We start from the raw sequence: 23,749 nt of genomic DNA on the forward strand, positions 1-23,749 counted from the left end.
TCATCTGACTGCACTTATTTCACAGGCTGCTGACTCCTGACTGACTTCTTTAGTGCATTTTAATGGACATAATATGAAGCAATTCCTACTGTGATTCTTTTTTTTTTTTTTTCCACAGGGATACCAGTGTTTCACTGGGAGAGGGATGAGATTTAGAATCTGGTGTTAGGCATAATAACTGATACCAACCTAGTGTGTTTTTCGGAAGCTTACAATAAAATAGAACTCCTGGGAAAAATTTCCCAGAATGTCCAGGGATGGGTGGGCAATGCAGAAATAGCGTAATTCCCACTGTTAGTCTCAGGAAATAATGAGATTTTTCCCTCAGCTGGTAACTGTCTTAGTCCCACAGAAAACAAAGTCTCATCATTTCATAAAGAGCAAGACCAGATCCTAAATGAGGTAAAACCCATGCCTGTTCTCTCCTTCATAGTTCTCCACCTCTTTGAACCCATTCCTATATTTGCACATCGAGAAAAAGCATCTAACCTTTTCCACTGAAGGAGTAAGGGGACACAGAACATTTATATTCAAACAAAACAAAGCCAGAAGATGGAAAATGTCCATCTGGTCCATTTTCTCTCTTACAAAGAAATGTAAGTGCTCTTTTAGTTGTGGATGAAAAAATATTCTTCACTAACATTAACTTTTTTATAGAATGTCATTGCAACATATATACACCTAGTGAGACAAAAATATTATTTAAAAGTTTTAGAAATTTATGCAGATTTGAGGAGCACAAGATCAGGACCACACAAAAATTAATATTGTTATTTTATGTCAGTTTATAGAAAGTAATATTGAAATTCCATAGAATCAATTGTGTATTCAATCCTATTGCAGCTTTCCATAAAAGCTTAGTGTTCATAATTTTTGTTTGCATTTAAGATGAGATACACTATTGTCCACAAGTTCCAAACAGGGTATACAGTACAATAATACAAAGATAAACTGAATTTTCATATTTAATATCTGTTTCTTCCACAGATATCAATGACAAAATGGACTAATTTCAGTGAGGCAGGAGCAAGATCTAAGTGGCCAGTAATGTGTTCTTCAGCTTAGTGTTCTCTCAGTTCTGTTCAGTTAACACACTTTTCCATTGCTGTAATAGTTTTAAAGCATTTATTCTGTAAATGAATAGTCAGCTTTCATGTAAACAGTCCATTAGCATTAATCATATGACTCTCACATGATACATTGACAAAAAAGATGTTAGTAATTTTCCTCTTACTCATGACAAATAGGTAGTAGGTAAAAATGAAAAACAGCAGTTGAAAAGGAAGACTATAGCACTTGATCTCCTGACACCATTTCATTTCTCTTCTGAAATACAAAAAGCCATATTCTAGTTAGTGAAAATATGCAGGATTGCATTTCTGTTGATCAAAATATGAGTCCTTGCCTTCTTTTTCACTGATCCTGTTGCACAAATTAACATTTGCATTTCCTTATATACTTCTCTTATGAAAATTCTGAAAAATCTCAGCTTACTGGAGTACAAAATGTGGAACTGCATAAAATATTTGAATGAACTGCGTCACCGGCATTGACTATTACAAACAGATCCTCTCTGTGTCTTATGCAAAGAAATTCAAGGTATTAAAACCTTACAGCTATCAAGATTTGCACCTTCACTAGAGCTTGACTGAACACTGGCTATGCAGCCACAGGAAATAACTTGCATTAGGGCTTCTGCCTGACAGGAAATCATGCTGAACCTGAACCAAAGCCCAGTGGAGTCAGCATGAGTTTTTTCCTTCAAATTTAATTGGCAATGGATCAAGCCCTTTGCACACAATCTCCTATTTCTTCAACATTAAAACAATGCTTTTGACTGTCAAACATTTTCCTCTTCAATATATATTCCAAAGGAGATTTTGCAAACCACCCCAGGACTCTGCAAAATGAAAATCAGGCTTGGATTTGTGTGTCAAATAGTAATCTTTAGAAGCTTGTTATATTGCAGATGGAGATTTTAGCTGCCATGTTGTCTTTCTAAAAATAACATGCAGTTTTCCAGTGAGCATGCAGTCAACTAGCAATATCACTGTGCATTTATATTGCAGAGGATCATTTGAGAAATCCATTTTAAGGGTTTCTATAATCAAATTGTAAAAAATATTCATCTTATACATAAGGAAAAATATTTTTAAAAATGTTTAAAAACACGACACTTCTCAAAGTCTTTTTATGTTTCACAGCAGAAGAAAAAAAGCCCACAAATGAAAATGATAATGAATATACTATCTAAGAACTAATTGACTTTTCTTTTTTTTTTTATGTGACAATGCTGGCAAACCACAAGAACAAAATGTTAAAGTATTTACTGTAATCCAAATGGAAAAGATTTGTATGCATTATCTCCAGGCCAAAACACATAAAATCCATTGTCAGGCTTGAAATAAAATACAATCAAAAGAACATTTGCAGTTCCAAGCCTTTGTCTCCTTCATGTATTATAAAGTATCCTCAAATTTTCCAGCACCATTTTGGCCCTTTTCTTTAAAGGGCAGATAGCATTTAGTTAGGAATGCACTTGTATGTTTTTTGAGTCCTGATCCAAGTCCTACTGTTGCCAGTGAGATATTTGCTGTTGAATTCAATGAGAATTAAATAAGGTCCTTAAGTAGAACTTAGTAGACTCTATTAAAATTGTTGCTATTAATAGAGATTTATCTGTGACTGCCCCAGTGGCTTACAGGTAAGTTGATGGGACAGGAACAGTATATTTCTTGAATCAGCTATAAGGCAGAAAAGCTGAGGTTACTGTTTGGATTCCCTGATGAAAAGCTGCAATTGTTTCATTTACAAGGTAAATGTACTCTGGCTATTCCCAGAGTGACCTTGGCGGCCAACTGTGTTGCCCTTAGTGTCAGCAGAAAGAAGGCTGTTGGTGTCAGTGGGCTTTGGATCAGGCTTTAAACACAGAGAAAGCTTGCTTAAAGAGGAAAACAGACATAACGAATAGTTCTGATTTCCCAGGTTTTATCACTTAGAGTTCAGAATATCAACAAGACACTTTAAACCCTGAAGAGTAATTGCTGTAAGTCAATTATTTTGACCTTGCATGTTTCTGCAATTGTATGCAATAATAAAGAAGAACAAATCTCTCTGGCTTACAAAAAAAAAAAAAAAAAAAAAAAAAAAGGCAAGTACTTTATTTATCAATAGAGATTTTAGCTGCTTTTTACACCATTGCAATAACTAAACAAACAGCACAAACAGCATAAAATAAACATAGGAGAGTATAAAATCACTTTATTCCAGCTGGTATCCCAAGACAACCTTTTGACTAAGTACAGAGTTGGATGTTTCAAGTATGGCACTTATATAAATAAGAGCAGAGAGAAGGTGATATAATCACAGTTAAAAGCAATGAACTCTGTTCCTTTGGTATGTGTGTCATCATAGGTAACTGCAGGTAAATACATAACTTGGCTGGCATGAACCAACTCCATCTTATTCATGCACATATTAGGGAATGAACTGAAATGTACTGATATATTTTGTAGATCACATCTAACATAAGATGATTAAGGTCGCTGGTGTGTGTGTGGACAGGCAAACAAAAAATGGCAAAATTATATTCAGCATTTATTGTTTAGCATAACTAACTGATGTACAAACTATGTTAGAAAATAGCTAGTAATACACACCAGGAATAAACTCTGTGATTTAGACAAGCAAAATAACATCAGACATCTGTGAGATCGGTGAAAGCAGATGTCCTGATTGAGCTGTGGTCAGATTCCTTACAGTGCAATTACCCTCCTTTTAAAACATGCTTACATCTGCACATTGCAACAGTTTCCCCCACCCCATCCCACCCCATATAGAGTATCCTTGCAGGTTTTTAATATGAACATTCTACATGTTTACAACAATTAGTCAGACGGTCCAAACTGTAAACTCATCCTAATGATGACCAAAAAAAAGCCGCTCCACCAACAGATAACACCCAATTGTTAGAAAGAAAAGTAGTAATAGTAGTAGCTGTAAGGCTAGGTCAAGCATGGTTTTATAGCTGTTTTTTCAGTCTTTTACATAGCACTGCATTTTTGCAGCTAGTTCAGTAAGTGCAGATCCAATACCTTAATGGCTTTCTTGGTGGTTTGATAAAATGCTTGCCTAAGCAATGTACCTTTCTCTAATGGTGTCTGGGTCTCTTCCACCTGGCACCGTGTTTCAAGTCTGTCACAGCCTCACACATAAGCTGAGTCACTTGACTGAGTCCTGCCAAAGTTAGGCATGCTCATTCTTGGCAGGTCCTTATTTCTGATTTCGTATATGGATTTCCTTTTTGCCTGTACTCCTCTCACTGCCATTTTGATCTTTCTCCAGCCCAAGTGGTTCAGTTCTGCCAAATTGAGCACCACACAAATGCCACTGACAGCAAACATGAACACCAAGAACACAGTCTTCTCAGTGGGTCTAGAGACATAGCACTCTACTTCTTTAATGCAAGGGTATCTGTCACATTCGTACATGGAAGGGACATTGAATCCGTACAGGAAGTACTGTCCCACTAAGAATCCGATCTCTAGGGCATTTCGAAAGACCACTTGGATGATATAAAATCGAGAAATGCCTTCTTGCCTCCTCATCTTTGATTTTGTAGTTCTGATGGCAGGGTTGGGGATCTCCTTCACTTCTAAGCAGTCTGGCTCTGCCTCTTTGGTGGAGTTCTCAGTGTTCTGCAGCACGCCATTGACAATCGTGTTCTTGATTTTCTTACTGTCCTCACGCTTCATTGAATCCTGGTCCCTCTCCAGGGTGAGGAAGACGGTGGAGTACCTCCGTTCCCTTTGCTTAGCAGACTGGTGAACGGAGTACGTTATGAAGCACAGGCTGGGCGTGCACACCATGATGATCTGGAACACCCAGTACCTTATGTGCGAAATAGGGAAAGCCTGGTCGTAACAAGCCTGATTGCAGCCTGGCTGCAGCGTGTTACAGACGAACATGGTTTGCTCGTCATCGTACACCGTCTCCCCTACGATGGCCACGATGAGTATCCTGAAGATCACCACCACGGTCAGCAGGATCCTGCAACAGAGAAGCCGGTCAGGGCGCGCCGCCGCCCGGGAGCTGTCCGGTGCTGAGCGGGCACGGAGCGCCTCGGCTTCGCGAAACCGGGGAGACCCCCGGGGCCGCCACCGCCGCCGGGACTGGGACCGAGCCCCCCGGCCCAAGCGCACGGCCCGGCGCTGGGCTGCCCCGCCGGGAGACCCCCGTGGGATCCCTGGGGACAAGGACGGCGGCGTGCGCGGTGTCCCCGCGCCCCCGCGCCCGCTCCAGGCTCCGACCGAGCCCTGCCCGGCCGGGACCCCCGCGCCCCCCGTCTCCCCTGGCCCTTACCCTTACCTCCCTATCATAGTAGAGTGCTGCTGCACGGCAGCTTCCAGTAGCCTCTCTAGAATAGTCCATTCCCCCATCGCTGTTCATCCGGAGACAAAGACTTGGGCAAGCGGATCTCTTCACTTCTTCCTTTTTTTTTTTTTTATTTATTTCCCTCTCCTTTTTTTTTTTTAATTTTTGTTTGGTTGTTGTTGTTGTTTCAGAGGGCGGTGGGGAGGAAAAGCGAACAAAAGCGCAACCCCCCCCCTACCGCCCGCAGTCCGGCGGCGGGCAGGCGGAGGGACGCGGCAGCCCCTCCGAGGACTCCGGACCCGGCTCGGCTCTGCTTGGCTCGGCTCGGCTCGGCTTAGCCCGGCTCGTCCCGGCTGGGCTCGGCTCGGGGCCCCGCGGCGGCCGGCCCGGCCCGGCCCGCTGTGCTCGTGTGGCGGCGCGGCGCGGCGCGGCGGCCCGGCGGCGGGGCGGGAGGAAGGTTGGCTTTTAATGTCTTGCTGCCTCTAATCTGCCTTTAAGTAGTCTCCGCTTGCGTCACTGACAGGTTGGTGGAGAGCAGCCAAAAGCAGCGCTCGGATTTTCTCATTTTTATTATTCCGGCGAAGATAAATAAATAAAGGCGGTGGAATACGCGGAATAAATAAAGGAGGAGGAGGAGGAGGAGGAGGCCGGGCAGAGGAAGAGCCGCCCGAGCCGGCGCGGGGCTCTTTTGGCAGCCCAGCGACTCCACGGGGCAGCCCTGGGCTGGGACCCCCAGCCGCAGGAGGGCTCCCGGGGGCTGCCGGGCTCCGGTCCCTCCCCGGGCTTGGCAAGGAGGGGCGGCGTGAAGCGGTGGCCTCACCTTAGAGAGCCGCGTGCCCTTGGAAGAGAGGGGAGCTACCGCACCGTTACCCTCGCCCGATTACAGAGAGAAGAATGGCTAAGGAGAAATGGGGCGGATACATAGCCATTTCAGACAGCTCCCAGACAGGTTGGATTCATGCTAGGAGAGGCACCAAACCTTCACACAAAGCATCCCTAAGCACCACAAGAATAAAGTAACTTAAAGAATTTCCTACCATATAGTCCATCTACATATTCCCCTTAAATATTGCATTGTGTTTAAAATATATATATATTTACAGATACCCTTACAGACTGCACCAACCCCACACAAGGCACTGGCACCAATTGGAATTGACTCTTTCCTGGTGGTGAAACCTAAGGTGTATTCTCTACCTTTCCATAAAGATCAGCTACAACTTCCTACCTGCTGTTCTTTTTGCTCAAGTGATCGTATTAAAATGAACGTAAGAAAAATTCAAGTCAGTCTGCTCACTATGTTCCTATTGCCAAATTCAGTAAAATCAGTCTGCTTCCAATGTGGAACCGCTCAAGCCACTGTGAACAGCGTAGACCTTTGTTTTCTTTGCAGCTCTCTCATCAAGCAATTCTGTGTTGTGTTAATGATAAGTGCTTTCTGAATAGATGAGACCAAGCTTCATCTGAGCAGAGGTCATCTGTGTGTTTCAGACACCCCAAGATTTGTCTTTTCATTTGGTGTGTGCGGATGGCCTCTGATTGGATCCCCAAATCTTTGAACTGGGAAAGTATCAAATAAGAGATCAGTGAATACCTCATTTTACACAGAAGCTGATAGATTTTCGTTCTCTCCCAGTCAAGAGTCTGTTAAGAAGCATTCAATAATCTGGAATGTTTCCTTACCATGCTGTTGGGAATTACTGGGGACACTGAGTAACCGCTGTTTTCTTAAAAACTGACTCTGTTCTTCCTTCAAGCTGGTTCTCACACTTCCTGCATTGTGCGTGTAGAGTTTGTGAAACCTGCTGCTGCAGCAACACCATAACTAAAAAGAAGATGCTGTTTCTTTTGTTTTAAGAGGAGTCCGGTGCCTATGCAACTACCCTGAACATTGAGTGTTTCACACGGACACCAAAGTCTGTGTTTGGAAATGGATCTGAAAATGAGAGAGATCAAGGCAGTAAAGGAAGCAGTAATGCATGTGTAGAAGGAGAGTGGGCAGGGAATATGCTAAGAAGCTAATGATGATAATCCTATTTAGGAGACCAAACAGAGAGGGAAAGCCCTTGACAGAAATTACTGAAGAAAGGAGAGGAGATTTTGGTCCACAGTCAAACATAAGGTTTCCTACAAAGGGAAGATGTTCTCTAGCATCAGAATATAACACCCACATATCTGAGTTTTTATGACCAGTAAATAAAAAGGAATCTAATTCTGGTTGAATCAAACACTGACCTTTTAATGAACAATCATTGTTTGCTGTATGTGATAAGTTCTACTTACCACTGTTAGCCCAGCTGTGGAAACATGAAGGGGAGATACCATAAATTAATGCTTCAAACACATAAGCACTGTTATAAAATAGTTTTTTTATTTAAATACAGTTAGAGTTAAACACTTTCAGGCCTGCTCTTCCAGGAGTTGCATCTTTTTCTGACATAGTTGACCTTTCCTTTTCTAACAGTGTCTTCATATGCCCTACCACAACCATATTCAAATGGAGGATACTTGGCCTCTCACATGATACATTTTACTGAACTTCAGACCTTAGTGAATTTGGGTAAAAAATAAAAAAATAAAAAATTCAGTCCAAGAGTCTCTTTCTTGATTCTTACACACATTTTGAGTTTTGACTGGAAAACTCAAAGGACTTTGATACATCACAAATTTACCTGCAGGAGTTCTGGAACTAAGAAGTGCTGTCATTAATTTGGGCCCCTACATATTTGTCAAAATAAAAGTAGTAAGAACCAATTGTGATGTTGTCCGAGTGTTTACTGTAACAATGCAAAGCATATGAAGAAGGTAATTATTTGCATTCCCATTATTCACCACCTGTATAAAGACAACCTGTGGACTTGTCTGACAAATTATCTAAATCACAAAGTGCTCAAACTATGTATAGTCATAATTGTAAGAGAGAGTTATAGGCATAAGAAGATTTTCAGCTTCTCAAGGTTCATCTTGGGTTTTACACCATTCCCCTGAATGCTTCAGCCTGTGATAAAGCCAGGATTTGCAGAGCAGCAGGCTGCCAAGAATGCTATGGGTGTGTATTGCATTTTGTATGGTATTCACAGTATAAAATTGTGCCTATATTTCATTCACAAACATTCAGGATTATCAAAGCTTTATGTCTTACAAAGCTGATGGCTTACAAAGAACTATTTCCTACTGAAGCAACAATACTGGTTTGCAGCAGGGTCAGGTCTGTCCTGTTCAATGATTTTGTCAGTTGTATACCAAGGAAACAAAGCTTCACACTGCCAGCATAGGCTTTTGAGTTGGAGGGTATATTTTTGTTTGTTTTGCTTTGCATTTGAAGTGAATGAGGACTCCTCTACAGATGAAATTCAGCAGGAACGCTGTTGTTATCATAAGAATACATATTCATTACACAATCTTCACAAACTCCACTTACATTAGCAAAAAAACTCCTCATACAAAAGTCAAAATAGCAAAGGAGCTCAAACAGGCTCTGCAAAAAGAAATTAGAGCTCCAGCTTCTGTATGTGTTCAGAGATGACCCTGCCTCAATATTAATTCATGTTAAAATAATATAGACAGAGCTGATCTTGGATTAGGTTTGAAGAATAAAAACTGTGCATGTCCTCAGTCAGATGCCAAACGGAGGTTAATCTGTCTCTAAGAAGTGATGGGACAGATTCTCTCTAAGAAATCAAGCCCTTTTGCTCTGATCTGGTTTTGTAAAGGGTGCAGGAAGCCATCGGATCCCTCAGGCTGCACATTCCCCAAGCACAGAGCTGAGCACACAGGGAAACCCGCTGACACGTTTGGCTCCCGTGTCAGACTCCCTGCAGCCGAGTGTGGCTGGCGTGACTGGCGCGGGATGAAGGAGCCACCTGGCCCGTTCCTACCCACTGTCACATCGCTTACTGAACCAGTGTTCCCCTGCTTCATTATTCTCTATGCTGAGATGAACTCATGTAAAAACAGGATCCTGACCTTACAGAAGCACCCCCCACAAACCACCTCCTTTTAAAGATATATATTTATCCTATTTTTTTTCCAAATATTTTATCTCAGAATAAATCTCTGCATTTTTAGTATTATCCCAAGGATCTTCCCTGGTGATCTTTGTTTTGTAGTTGTTCAAAGTGGATCCATAATTACAGCAAATAAATGAATGCCATATTTAGATTCAAAAACTGCACGATGATTGACTGTATTCCATGATTACATGATAAAACACTGTTTCCACCAACTATAGCATATTGGGAGCGAAACAAGAGCTGTTCATGGACAATTGTAAGCTATTACTTAAGTAAGTAATAAGTTTTTCTTTTAGAAGTTTTTGTGAAATGTATTGCCCCACATCAGCTTTGTGATTGCATTTTCTAGGTAGTGTCACAAAAGGGAGATACTGCAGCATTACTTTTATAAAACTGCAGTACTTTCTTTCAATTGCTGTCATGATGAATGCTTCCTTTTTGATAGCATTTGGTGTAATCCCCAAAATCTAAGTAGTTAGCTACTCAACTGAAAACGCCTATCTAAGACCTCTCACAGCCATCTGCTACATTCTGTTTTCATTTGGCGCCATGTGTGTATTAATGAAATGATTGCATCAGATTATATCTTTTATTCATAAAATCATCTAGGTCATCTGCTTCCACCTACACTTCCTCATTAAAATGAACAGTTGTGTGTACATTCTCCCCTCACTGTGTGAGTACAATCCTCGCTGCAGTCAGCTGCTGTGTGCATTTTAAAAAGAAATCCCCTTCTCTGCTCTTTCTTATATGAGATTCCTTCAAAAGACGATTTGAGTGTTTCACCCCAAAAGAATGCATTTTTCCTACGCTTGGAAAAACAAAGACTTCCTAAAAGGTACAAGATCTGGATGCACTGGTGACCTTTGTCAGAGGTCATCTGCTTTCAACAGAAAGCAACAAGAAAGCGAGAACACTGTCACTTTGCTATCAAGACATGGAGAGCAGAGTCTTCTCATCTAGACAACAGTGTTTGTATCAAAGCTGTCAATAACCAGGCAAGCACTTGTGTTCCTAATTGTGAGAATGGAAGACAGCCTGCATTTGTACACACCATGATAGAGAAGAGAAAGTTACCAAATGCATAAACATACAAAATACTCGGTTATCCTAATAATCACATTAAAACTCTATTATCAGTCTCAGGTCCATGTCTACTGCTGAAGATTGCCGTAAGTGGAAACTTCTTTGGCACATCAATGCATGTTATCAGTAAGGTTTTGTCAGCTGTTCACAAGGACCAGTTTATGAATGAATTAACAGCTCAAATTAATTTCCTTGGAAATAATTTGGACATATATACTGAATCACAATGGCATACACTTCTGGCGAATATACAGCGGAGTCTGCACTCCTTGGAAACTACTGAGAATAGCTTCCAATTTGCTGGCAAACAGGCTGCAGCTAGTGGAAAGAAAACTTCATTGAACCAAATCCTTATAAACTGACAGGCTCTAGAAAGAAGTGCAAACAAAGTAAAACATTCCAGGGTCCAGATCACCAGTCCCCAGTCTCCTGATTTTCTCCTCTTTCTTTCACCGGTCTCAAAATATCGCATGCATTCTGCTAAAACATCTATTATTGCAGCTTTATGAACTATGATGGCTTAAGTGTAAATTTGTGAGCAAATCTCATGTAGGTTCCCTTTATCATCTGTTTTAAGGTTCCATACTTACTAAAGAAAGAGAACCTTTCAAAAACACCTGAGACACAGGACAGTGTAAAGGATTCTGTAGGAGACTTAGTACCTGCAACATGCATTTCAAAGATGGGAAGGAATATGCACATCTTTCACTAATGATAATTCATATCATAATATCTCAGTCCCATGGCAGTCAATTTTCCTGGTACTAACAGCAATTCCCACTGACTTTCGTGTGGCCAGGATTTAAAAACTCTTAAGATCTTATTTACACCAGAACATTTTAAAATTGCTAATGGCAAAATGCTAATGATGAGAAAGTTAGGGATTGCTTCAGAATAGCAAGAACAAAAAAAAAAAAAAAAAAAATCAAATAATAAGAAGAGAGTACTGTATACTGGAATTGCAAGCAGCATTTTGATTCTTCTTGTATTCTGTAGGAAAAAAAAAAAGAAAAAAAAAAAAGGAAAATAAAAAAGTATGAGAAACCATGCAGCAGTATTTCAGTATGAATGTGTTACACCAAGCAGTTTTTTCAGACTTACTGCTTTGCCTTGCCTTATCTACATTTTCCTTTATCCAAATGCTACATCCCTAAACTCCCAGCTGCTTTCTATTCAGTGACATGGTTTGTGGCAGAGTTGCTTTCCTTTGTTTGGACTGTCACACCACCATATGTCTCCAGCATCCTGGTGCCCCTCACTCTCCTCCTCTCCCTCCCTATCTCACCAGTCTCCGAAGGGAATTCACATTACATTAAAGCATCCCAATGGAAGCCATGCTGAAACAGTCCCTTGAAATAACTAGGGCAAGCAAATGATTGTTTTGAAAGTAAACTATGTCAGCAGGAGTGGAAAACAGGAGCTCAGTAAGAAATGCAGAATTTTGTAACCCATCTGTCATTCACTGATTTTACAGTTACAATAAAATTGAGTGCCACACATTTGATATGCAGTCTATTACAGACATATAAAGCATAAATTATACACATATATACACGTGCAAATGCATGTATATGCATGTTTTATGATTAGTATCTATTTGACAAAAAGAAATATGAAATAATATTCACTAGAGAATTCCACAGGAATTCCTGTTTTTTTTTTAGGAAACCTCTTCTATAAGTTTGCTGAGACAGTTTAAAAGGCCTGTGTTGAGAGGATGCATTCAAATTCCACGTGATTTTAGAACTTCTTCCATGTAAGGCCCAAGTTAAAAGCCATTGAGTTATCTTTTCAATGACTTCAGTTCATGTGGATCAAGAATATATAGTCACAGGTTTGAGAGAAAAATATGATATATTTTCTAGAGTCCATGTAATATTTAAAATAAATTCTTCAAGTAAATTTAAATTTTATAAACATTCAAGAATGATAATTCTTTGGTCTAGAATATTCAGTTTAGTTTACAGATATACACATTTTCACTGGAAAATACTGATTCATAAACCCAGAATGGTTTCCCAGTACCACCCAAGCCATGCACATCGGAGTTTCACAGGTGGGGATTTAAACTGGACTTTTTATCACTTCCACAACTGGTATTAACACATCACATCTTCTCAGTGCTGGGCGGAGTGTTTGTGTTTCACAATTTTGTTTTTGTTAACCTTTCCTAAACAAAAAGTCTTCCAGGATATTCCTTAAATTTTCATGTTTCTGTTTCAAAATGAAACAAAATCAATTTTGGAGCATCAAAATGTTCTATGAATCTGAAGTCCCAAATTTTGAAAAATTGTGATTTTGGTATTCAATTTCTTTTATCTCACACAAAACTGAAGCAGTTATATAGAGATTTTGCAATAATGTTAATGTTGTTTAATATTCAATTCATAGGTTTCAGAATCTATTAACAATCATGCATTTTTATCTATTCTACAAGAAAGAATTTGTGACAAAAAAAAGAGAAAAAAATAAGTTCATAATACATTGTAGAACACCTACGATTGTGTGTGATTTACTTCTGTGCTTTTTAGAAAAAGAAAAATCATCATTATGCATAACGTTGGTACGGTACGGTACCAGAAGTTACGGTTTATTTTTCTAGATAACAGAGAAGCCCACGTAATTTCTCACATAGGACACAGTTGCTCTAGGGCTGCATTGATTTACACAAATCCTATGCAAATCTGACCTCATTTTTAACCAGATATTTATTCTTTAATTTAGATTTAGATCTTCTGCTTTGTAGCTGTTTGCAACCTCTTTCACACTTCACTTCAAGAAATCAGGGACTCTATTCCTGTGAGGAACATAACCAAACTAGCAGAGATTTTTAGGGGGGATAAAAAGGTTTTACTTGGTACCTCATTCCTTTATTTCCTTAATCAAAAGCTGCACCTTTCCTCCTGAGTGGGAAGCAGAGCATGCAAAGAAGTACCTCCCTTCACCCTACGCACACTTTCGTCATGGCATCCCCGAGAGGTTGGGGGGCCGGTGTGGGCAGGCGGGTCCCCGCACACAGCGGTGCCTGGCAGCTGCTGGAGCAGCCCCTGGGAACTGCTCCTGCCAGAGCTTGGTCAGCTCTACAGCCAGCAAAGGACGGCAGAGAACCTGGAGCATGCCATCATCCACCTCCTGCCAGGCTGGACACCTCACATGGCCCCTGAACCGTACATACTCTTGTTTAAAATGTTAGTCAATTGAACTCTAAAGGCCACAACAGAATGAGAGCAGTGCAATGCATTTACACTTGCATGCAAGCATACGTTTTTATCAACTATTATTTTGCATTAATTAATAAGATTTATTGTAAATATGATTTGTGTTTTTCTGTTTTTCAGGTTTTGAAGCATCTCTGGCATTTGTATGTGTCTGTACTTGCTGGGCACACATTAAATTAAAAAAAAATATATTTTTTTTCCTTCAGCCAGTCCCTCCAGAATATCTCCGTTTTGCACAGCTTCCTCAGTGCAGATTCACTCAGTCTGTGTTCAGACCTCCTGCCATGGGATAATAAGCCTCCCTCTCCCCATCCAGATTTACTCTCTATCCCCTTGTTCAGCACACGATGAGACAGACTTTCTTGGGAAAGCCTCTAAGAACTAGTCCATGTAAAACTTGTCTCATCCCACAGGTTTCACTCTGCTCAAAAAGAGATGGGTTACAGAGAGCCAACAAAACAGAAGGACTGGGGCATTTGAGGGAGCGCTGCATAACCTTACCATGGCCAGGCACCGTGTGAGCACAAGCAGGTTTACCTTCCTGCTTGGGAAACCAGGACAGCTTCCAGGCTCCAGGTGACCAGCATGGGTAGTTGGGGGGCTGGATTTGAAACTAAGCATAGGGGAAATCTTAACTGTAAAATGTGATGACAGCTGCTGCAATTTATTTTCAATCAAGCAGTAAAACTGATTTAGGGATCAGATCAAATACTTGCTCTGTTATGAGCAGGTCTTGAGGATATCTGGGCTGGCCCCATCTTCTCTTAAGTTTTAAATTTCATAAAATAATTTAAAATACATTATAATTCCCCAACCCTCAGCATTTTCAGACAGGGATTTCGAGGTCTCTTGTTGCAACACAGCTATCCAGCACTTTCTGAAACTCTAGACCTCTTCTGATGAGAAACAGGATTCAGTAGTTTCCAGCCCTGATTTCACTGTGTAAGTATATCCACCCTAGAATTACAGTGGACAAAAAACAGGCAAGTAACTTCAAGTGCTGATAAACACTTAAAGATTTTACCTGTTAACAATATGCCAATAAGTAATACATCAAGAAGACATGGATAAATTACTGATCTGTTTCATTAATGTTGTTTGATACATTTCATGATTTCATGTATTTCTTCTGAGCAAAGGATCTGCTTAGGGGCAGAGATTGTGTTATAAAGAGAGAAGGCTTACAGGAAGGCTAGTGCAGTAAGAGAGAAAAAGATGACAGCCAAGTCCTTGCAGGACTTTAATAAACATTTGTGAAGCATATTCAGATTAATTACACCAACTAATTATCAAAGTCCAGTGTCATGCTACCTGAAATGTCAGTGCGAAATGTTCCTTAGGCTTGAAGGCAGTATTGTATGGCAACAATGAATGTGTGAAATCCAAATATGACTGCCACAAAGGCAAACAAGGCATGAGGGAAAACATGAGCTCAAAAATAGATCAATTAATTCAAAGAACACCAACTAGACAGGTGGATGAGTCAGACCTACCAGGCAGGCAGAGTTCCTGTTGAATGGAAAATACATTTAATACAGCATTTTTCACTGTGAAAGACAATGCAACCAAGAATCTAAGCTAAATTTGGTGGCACTGTGCCGTGTTGACAGAAACATCCTCAAGCAGAGAACAGGAAATAAGTTTCCCCTTTTATAAGGTTTCTCCTCTTGTGGTTACCCCTTCCCAAATCAAACAGAAAGGTTTTCTTCAGTTCTTAAGATGTTCTTGGAAAAATAAAATAATAATAATATACAGCAAGATATTCTCTTTGATGGGACAAATAATAGATATTTTCTTTTTTTTTTCACTGTGTAGGGTTGGTCAGAAAAATATGTTGAGTAAATATATCCAAATGTACCTAAAGATTTTTAATTGTTCTTTCCTCTGACTGTAAAAAACAAAACAAACAAACAAACAAAAAACCTTTCCAGTACTAGAAAGTGCTAATATCCTCACAACACAGGGCAGAGATGACTGTCCTGCAGAGATGATATGTCATATCACAGCTGACTGGAGCAAACCAAGTGCACTGCCACAATGGCTATGAATAGCTTATTACAATATCTTTTCTTTTTAATTACATGAATATGTAAATAAGAAAAATCATAATAGAAAAGGCAAATGTCAAGTGGTACATTACTGTGTATAAATGGTTTTGTGACAGCACAGGATTACATTCTTATTTAAAAGAACACAAGAAGGTGTTTCTTAAATTTGTTACTTATTATGAAAATAATCTTCTCAGAAGTGAAGAAGTGTATTCAGATGTATACCACTGCATTTAATATATGTAAAACCCCCAGCATTTTGGTGAGCGTAATAAACAATTCAGAAGTTGCACACACCAGCATTTATGTTAATTCTCAGTCCCTTCATTGAGTTGCACTAGAACCTGGCGCAAGACACACAATTTAAAAAATCTACAGTCAGTGCACTTCCATGAAAACAAAGAGTGTCTCTGCTTGACTCTTCAGCCACCATATTCAATGGTTAATTAGAAGCATGTATAGATTTGCAGCATAGGAATAAAAAATAATAAAATAAAATAAAATAAAATAAAATAAAATAAAATAAAATAAAAAAATAAAATAAAATAAAATAAAATAAATAAAATAAAATAAAATAAAATAAAATAAAATAAAATAAAATAAAATAAAATAAATAAACTTTGAGAAAATTGTCATACCTTCATCTGCTTTAGATAGTTAGTATAACTGGCTTCAGAAAAAAGAGCAGATCTTCAATTTATCCAAGCTGAGAATTTGGCCCTTAATTTTTTTTAATGAACTGAACAATATAGTGAAACATTCTTTTCTACATTTAAATTATTTCTGTAATTCTAGTCTTCCAAAGTAATATTTATTGAAGCAAAACACATTCCCACATTCCACTCTTCAAGAGATTTTTAAAGACGTCAACCTACCTATGATTTGGGAAAATTTTAAATGGTTATGACAATGACTGATGTTGGATACAGTAATCTCTTTCCCTAGAATACTTCCCTCCACTGCTTTCACCAGGCAAATTTGGTTTGTGGAAATAGCAGGGAATGTGGGGGAGAATGCCAAATGAAGGGAATAGTTCATGTCAAGGACTGACAACGGGGTTGAGTTGTAAAACACAAGTTTTGTCCCCAGACTAGGAGTTTCATTATAGATTCTTCAGTGCCATCTGCTGTAACCAGACTCGTTCAAAAACTTCAGAGATGATCAAAGACCTGGTCTTAACGGCTCCATGGCAGGGACATAATGTTAACTCTAGGTTTAGGTCTGTCCTACAAAGTGTAAAAGTCAATTAAGGGATCGTCTCAACCGTGCTGTTTAATGACCAAAGATTAACAGCTTCTTCACAACTATAGCCCTGTTCTTTCAGTTTTTTGCTACACTTTTAAAGCTATAGCAAAATACCCTCTACACAACTTAATACCTATGGTATTAAGCACCACAGCACCTCCTCCAGCAAGCAGGGACAGAACTGCAGCTGCAGCTTTAAAGACTTGTGAGCAGCAGTCCATTTCATGCTCACCCTCTGAATCTGGAGAAGATAAGTCAAGAAACAATATTTTTTTTCAAAGCGTAAATAGTATCATGGTGCTGGGGCTCCAGAAATTCAGCACTGTAAGACAATGGCAAATCCTTTATGACCTCTACCACCAAATGAAAGATTTTTTTTTAGGTGAAGAAAAAATAGTTCTGATTTGCTCATTGTTACCTTAATGCCCTTTCTGCAGTTATTGCAAAGAAAATAATAGTTTATTTATTTATTTATTTATTTATTTACTTACTTATTTATTTTGTATGTCTCAAGCGTACAATGTGATTGATTATGTCTGTTCTGTCCTTTGGGATTTAAGCAGAGCTATGGAGCTCTTAAGCTATGTCCAATTTATGTCCAACAACTCTCTGCTTGAAAGACCATTTTTCTAACAAGACTTGCATGTTGGGTTGTTTGTCACAAAATACACAGCATATTTTCCAGTTGAAGGTTTCCTAACCTTCATGTACTGGGCAAACTCCATTTTTTCTGTGTGAACAATGTGTCATGACCTGATTTATATTAGCTTTACAACACTCAAACTCTGCTAGGATATCTATTGCTCTGGAGGCTAGAAACAAGACACAAAGAGACATTTCCTATACAAAAGACCTTTTGGTCTTAATAGGCAAGATAAAGGAAGAGAAAGCATAACAACCTCTGTCTTTTTCCATACTGGGAAATTCCTAGTAAGTAATACCTGCAATGCATTTCAAAAGCATAGAGCGCTCCAGGTTTAGTAAAGCACTTTGCACCACCAGCACTTTGTAGGTTTTTGCACAGCAGCAGTTATCTGTTCTGTGGTATTTGTGGCATTCTCTATACTTAGATTGGCAAATGCCACAAATACCATGATAAATTTAACCACTGTGAGTGATAAATGTCAGCCTTTTAATAGCACCCACTGTCTCCCTGTCACCACATGACCCTATTTGGAGACTGGACAATCACCACCTCATATTATTACTTATAAAAGAAATAGTGTTTTTAGCACTTAAAATGATATTATATTTGCTTTGTGTAATGTGCATGGACTGAACAAGCAGAGGAACCATTGTACACTTTATGGCAGAAGGACGAACCTGCAGGGTACTATTCTTGATCATTTCATATTTTATTTATTTAGAAAAATAAGTTCAAAAGATGGTTTCCTTTTTCTAGTAGGTATCAGTACAATGGCAGAATTCACAATCTCAGTTGAAATGAAAGGGAAGAAACAAATTTGCCCACCCAGCAGGTGACCACTGCTTATGTTATATTTGATCAGAAAGGAAAAGTCTACAAAGTTAGTGCTGCAGATCTTAAAATATTGAATGTGACATCAGACACAACAAACGTTCCCTACATGACTTTGGGCACTTTTTACACTTCCAGCAGTATGTGATGTATTCCAGCTATATCTAAAGTGCACACTTCTGTGTCCTGTTGACTGCAGGCTGCAAGAAGGATCATTTCACATTGTGAATATGATTCTATGATAATTTTGATCTTTTTGCAAAATTCCAAATTTCTGAGGTTTTACCTCAGAGCAGAAAACCGAACTGGGAATTAACTTCAGTCTTAGGAACCTGGCTACAAAATATTCACAGTTTTGTCTTAGTCAAATGTCTCTGAATTTTTCTGGCATGGAATATTTGTCCTCCAACCTCAGCTATGCTATATTTCTATAGGATACTCATATGCCATGTCATACAAACATAGTCTCTGAAACTTGTTTCTGAGTTAGGGGCACTCTTTCATTGCAAAATTAAAGACATATCTTAGGGAAAATATTGGTATGCACATAAATGCACATGTGTAAATATATACATTTTTATGTGCATATATGTATATAAGTACATATAATTGCTACATACATTTCAGAGAACTCCCAGCCAAATGCAAAAGGCTATCACCAACAATAATATAATTGCTCATTTTCCCATGTATAGGAAAGTTATCAGTACAACATAAGTCTATTTCAAAGACCATTAGTTTTAGCTGCCAAAATATACGGGCAAGAGACCAAAAGCTACTGCATTACTGCGGTTTGCCTGGTTGCCATAAAGAGCTGAGCTGCACAAGATAGCTCCAATTCAATTAAATCATTTCCACACCAGTAAGTGTTGTAAGGCCTAAGACCATTTTATAAACCTGTTCATCACATATTAAAGGCTTTCATTTCTACAATACAAAAGAAGTCAGAATTAAAAAGTATATCTGGGCAGCTTGTAGTATATCATTTTAATGGACTATGATATTTAGTAAGTCATAATAAACATTAAATATCTAGTATATATTAGTTTCTACAAATACATTTTTTTAAATATGGATCAAATAAATCATTAAATATTCATAAGCCTATAACCACAAATTGTATTTCTCATGACTCAGACATCCAGCTGCAAGAAACACTTTCTAGATTTCAGTGAACTAAAAGAACAAATTAGTAATTTTATCTCTCCATAGCTTAATTTTTGCCATTTTTTTTTTTTTGCCAAGACATATAGCTTTACGAATGTCAAAGATATTAATATAAACAAAAGGATGAAACTGTTTTTCAAGTAACTGGGTTATTTTAAGTCCTTTATTGTGGGAGTTACTGGCTATATTACAATTAAAATAATAAACTACTCCTGCATATTTCTTATTGATTATATCATGAAGAATGAAGGAATGTTAACATTATGCATACACACAGGCTATCTGCTATGAGTTCAGTGTATTAATTATGAATGAAACAGTACAATAATAAAGTTGCTTTCATAACCAATTCTGAACTAGTAACTCATTTGATTAATGATATTAATTTACATCATTGGTTACTGAAATGATCAAACTAATGCATCAGATAATGGAGTTAAAAGTTTAGCACAAGAGGGTATTTTCTATTAAGCCTGTAACAGAATACAGAGGATGAGATGATTCCCTTTAATCTTTAACCCAGACTAAAGTTACAGCCACAAAAATGGCATGATTTAACTGATGGAAAATAATGTTTCTTGCAAGTGGAGTCCCTTGTCCCTTGACAATGAAGGATCACCCAGTTTAGGTGGTAAATTCAAGACGTAATTCAAGCTAAAGCAGTAAAAAGTTTTTTTGTTTGTTTTTTTTTCTTATGCCTTGCTCGGTGTTTTGTCCTTAAAATCTGCTGAGGTTTCTAATTCTGCAAGAATTAGAATCTCCTTGGGCTTACCAGAGTATCAGAGCACTGCAGTGCATATTGCACTGGCTTTTGAAAGAAACAATTTTGTAGAAAATATTGGGCTTTTCATACTTAAAAAAAAAAGTACATCTAATAGTTGATATTTTTAATAACCAAAAATACTTAAATAATTAAGAAAAAAGACTCAAGATGGACAATTTTCTTGCTTTAAAATAATGTTTCTTTTTCTGATTTTTTTTTGTTTGTTTTTTTTTTTTTTTTTGATGCAGTGGAGATCTAGCTTTTGAAGACAGAAGCTTATGTCCTGAAAATATTCAATACCAAAATGTATCAGTTACATAAACATGAGGATATGGCTTGATTCTCCTAAACTTCTCTTTTTCTTGACATCACCTGCTGTAAACCCCAGAAGTTAACTCCAAAGCTCTCCATAGCTGGCTGTGTGTGAATTATTCCCTCATGATGGAAAATAAGATAGTCACCAGCCATGTTAACTTTTTGCTGATGTCTCCTAAATTCATTTCACACACTTCACATGGGACAGCTTAATCACAAAGTAAAGCTATCTTTTAACTATATAGCAGCATAATATTTTGTTCCAACAATTAACATTTCTGTATGCTGAGTTTACAAGTGTCAGCAGTCATAGTCTTCCCCAGGAGAAAAAGCAAAGATAACTGGTGTCATGTCAGCTTCCTGAATTGCTTCTTTCTTGAGTACAATGAGTGCGATTTACTAATCATCCTGTATTATAAATGATTTTTTTTTTCTTTATCTAGTGTCTTGATAATAACAGAGGCCTGCCCAGAGTGATGGGGCTGGGCTCAGCTATCAGCAGAAGAAAGCAACAACCTCTTGCTGCCCGGGCCTCCTATTCAGTCTATCCAACCAGCAGAGAAGGGGGGTTCCCTATTTTTTTTCTGTTATTGTACTATTATTGTAGATTAATCTGACTGTCACATATACTTATGGTCACCTAAGTTTTTAAGTATAAACCTGTCTTATTCTACATTAAAACCTTATCACTCTATGGAATTCAATTGTTCAGGCTAAACAATATTAGTGCTTTGCCCCAGGCTGGCTTTTTTAAAGCTTTAGCTAAAACAGCCTTTTTAGAGAGGATTTGTGCAAAGTAGACAACTATCAAATTTATGATGACTGTTGTACCAATTTTTTTGAAAGAGCCTTGAAGCACTAACATGAGACTTCTGAAACATCTCCTTATTTCCTGTCAAAAAGCCATCCTATTAAGCAGAAACATCAGCTTTCGGATTCTTAGCACATACTTGATAGAGGCGTTACAAGCTTTCTGTTCTGATCATAGTCCCATCCATCAATATTCCTTAAGTGACAACATGCTCCTAGATCTACAAGGAAAGTTTTCTGTAAGATCTGCGGATCGGATCAAGCAATGGTGGTAAAACCCCAAAGTCCTTGAGTTAAAAGCAGAAGTAGGCTGTGTTGTTCTGGCTGCAGTACAGGCCATACAATTTTGTCTTAGATCTTCCTGGTGTATGTTAGTAGTTCTTAACACTTTTTAGCCCTTATTGCTGAATAAAGTCTCTTTACCTAGCTTGAAAATCAAGTCAGCCTGATTTCCACTGAATGACCTTCATAGTATTTTACATACAAAGCAAAAAGGAGCTGCAAAGTTGAGTAGAAGTACACATGGCTGTGTGGCAGGTAGACATTTTGCTGTGTATTTATACTCCTTTTCAAAACGCATGCATTGAGTCTGTATGTCTGGCTACAGCATTAAGCTCCTCTCTTGCATCCAATGACAATCTCATCAAGAGTAGTAAAAGTGCTCTGTGAGCCTTTTTTTCTCATAGTTCTGCTGCCTAGTGAATGGCTACACAGGACTTGGCAGTCAACTTCTGGTGAGCTCTGCCATCAACTTAAACGTAATTAGGTCCTCGTTACTTTGTCTCTTTACAACGGGTTACTGAACCACTGTGGAGTATATAGCAGTATGGAATGCTACGTTATTTAGAACAGTTTCTTTAATATAACCAGAGAGAAGTTAGGTCTGGGATAGCACCTACAGGGACTGCAGCCTCCAGTAGAGGGGCAGGAATTGCAGCTGGAGAAGAGGGGAGGGAAGAAACTTAAGGCACTCAAAGGGTGAGTAATGTATGTCGGCATGTCTCCGTGCCTAGGGATGGTCAACCCAGAAATAACAGACTCTCACTGTATGTCAGTGTTTCCATCTCTGCGGTATTTCAGAGGTGAATTGTAGGTTGATCTGGTATAGATAACCACAGGCAGGTTTTGGTACATTTGGGTTTTATTTAATTTGTCTTTTTCAGCCAAATTTCTGAAATAATCTTACTGGTTATTGTATAGGTGCTCTCCAATGAATGTCTGTATCCTATTCTACTATCTTCATGTGCCATATAAAATGTATACAACTGTAATTGAGGCTTGCTGTTAAATGTAAACAAAGGATAAACTTCAGCAGTGGCATCTCTTACCAGAGTTTTGAATCCTGTCTTATGTGACTTTACACTCAAACTCCTCTCAAACTGATCAATTGCATTATCCATGTTTAAAAAGTCTAAAAAATTCTCGAGTTCTGCTTCCATAAATAGTTATCATACTTCATATTCCATTGAATTACTCAAGTTTTCACTGTGCTGAAGGGGGAAAATGGCAAAATACAGGATAACCACATTAAAATTGAGTACACCTGGAAACATGCTATAAAAAGAGAAAAAGGGTAAGGCACTGGTACTGTTTCATCATACCCTACATATACTTAAGCATACTATCTTTTGCAGAATCCTTGGTGCTCACATCCATCTCCATAAACTGTAAATTACATCACCAAAAACGTCCATGGAAATAATTTTTCCACCAGTCATGCAGTCAGTGGCTTCCTTCAGTTCCCTCCTCGTGCCCACACACTCATGGGTGAACTCCTACCCACAGCCCCGACGGTGCTGCCAGCCGTATGCTTGCCATTCCTGACCTGTCGGAGCCAGTCAGCCAGGAATCCATGGGGTCTAACTTAACATGCCCTTTGCATACTTGCTTAACGTTTTAAGCCCCAATTAGTTGCAATTTATGTCCAGTATCACCCCACTAATTCACAGTAAAACCTAGAATGACCTTTTTGACCAGCCAAATCTTTCAAATTAGCAAGCCAGACCAAGCAAGAAAAGTGCAATGGTTCTGAACAACAGCAGGCAAATCTCATTATCAAATCTCATTTAAGTTTACATATTTAAAATAGTGTTCAAACATTTTGTGAAGTTCCTATATTTTCAAAATATATGAAGTTTCTCCATGATGTGACTTTCAACACAATGCTCTATTCTGGAAACCTTACTGAGAACAGTGGAAGACGTTGTCTTCGCCCTAAGAGATTTGCAGGTTTA

The 23,749-nt window shown here is 38.6% G+C and overlaps 1 protein-coding gene across 1 annotated transcript; it reads right to left on the minus strand.

The window, feature by feature from the left end:
* Nucleotides 1-807: 807 nt before the first annotated feature.
* Nucleotides 808-5,759, minus strand: GJD2 (gap junction protein delta 2). Its single transcript, XM_083838260.1, has 2 exons — nucleotides 5,368-5,759; nucleotides 808-5,049 (listed from the first exon to the last, which is right to left on the minus strand). The coding sequence occupies exons 1-2, from the start codon at nucleotides 5,436-5,438 to the stop codon at nucleotides 4,206-4,208; spliced, it is 915 nt and encodes a 304-aa protein (XP_083694386.1). The 5' UTR covers nucleotides 5,439-5,759; the 3' UTR covers nucleotides 808-4,205.
* Nucleotides 5,760-23,749: the final 17,990 nt, after the last annotated feature.

Source organism: Anser anser (assembly GCF_964211835.1).
Source record: "Anser anser genome assembly, chromosome: 5".
Taxonomy (NCBI): Eukaryota; Metazoa; Chordata; class Aves; order Anseriformes; family Anatidae; genus Anser; species Anser anser.

Bases quoted from the DNA above. Each gene is read 5' to 3' on its own strand.
- GJD2 (XM_083838260.1), bottom strand. From the start codon at position 5,438: ATGGGGGAATGGACTATTCTAGAGAGGCTACTGGAAGCTGCCGTGCAG. The intron at 5,050-5,367 runs GTAAGGGTAAGG...TCTCTGTTGCAG, and splicing joins CACTCTACTATGATAGGGAG to GATCCTGCTGACCGTGGTGG.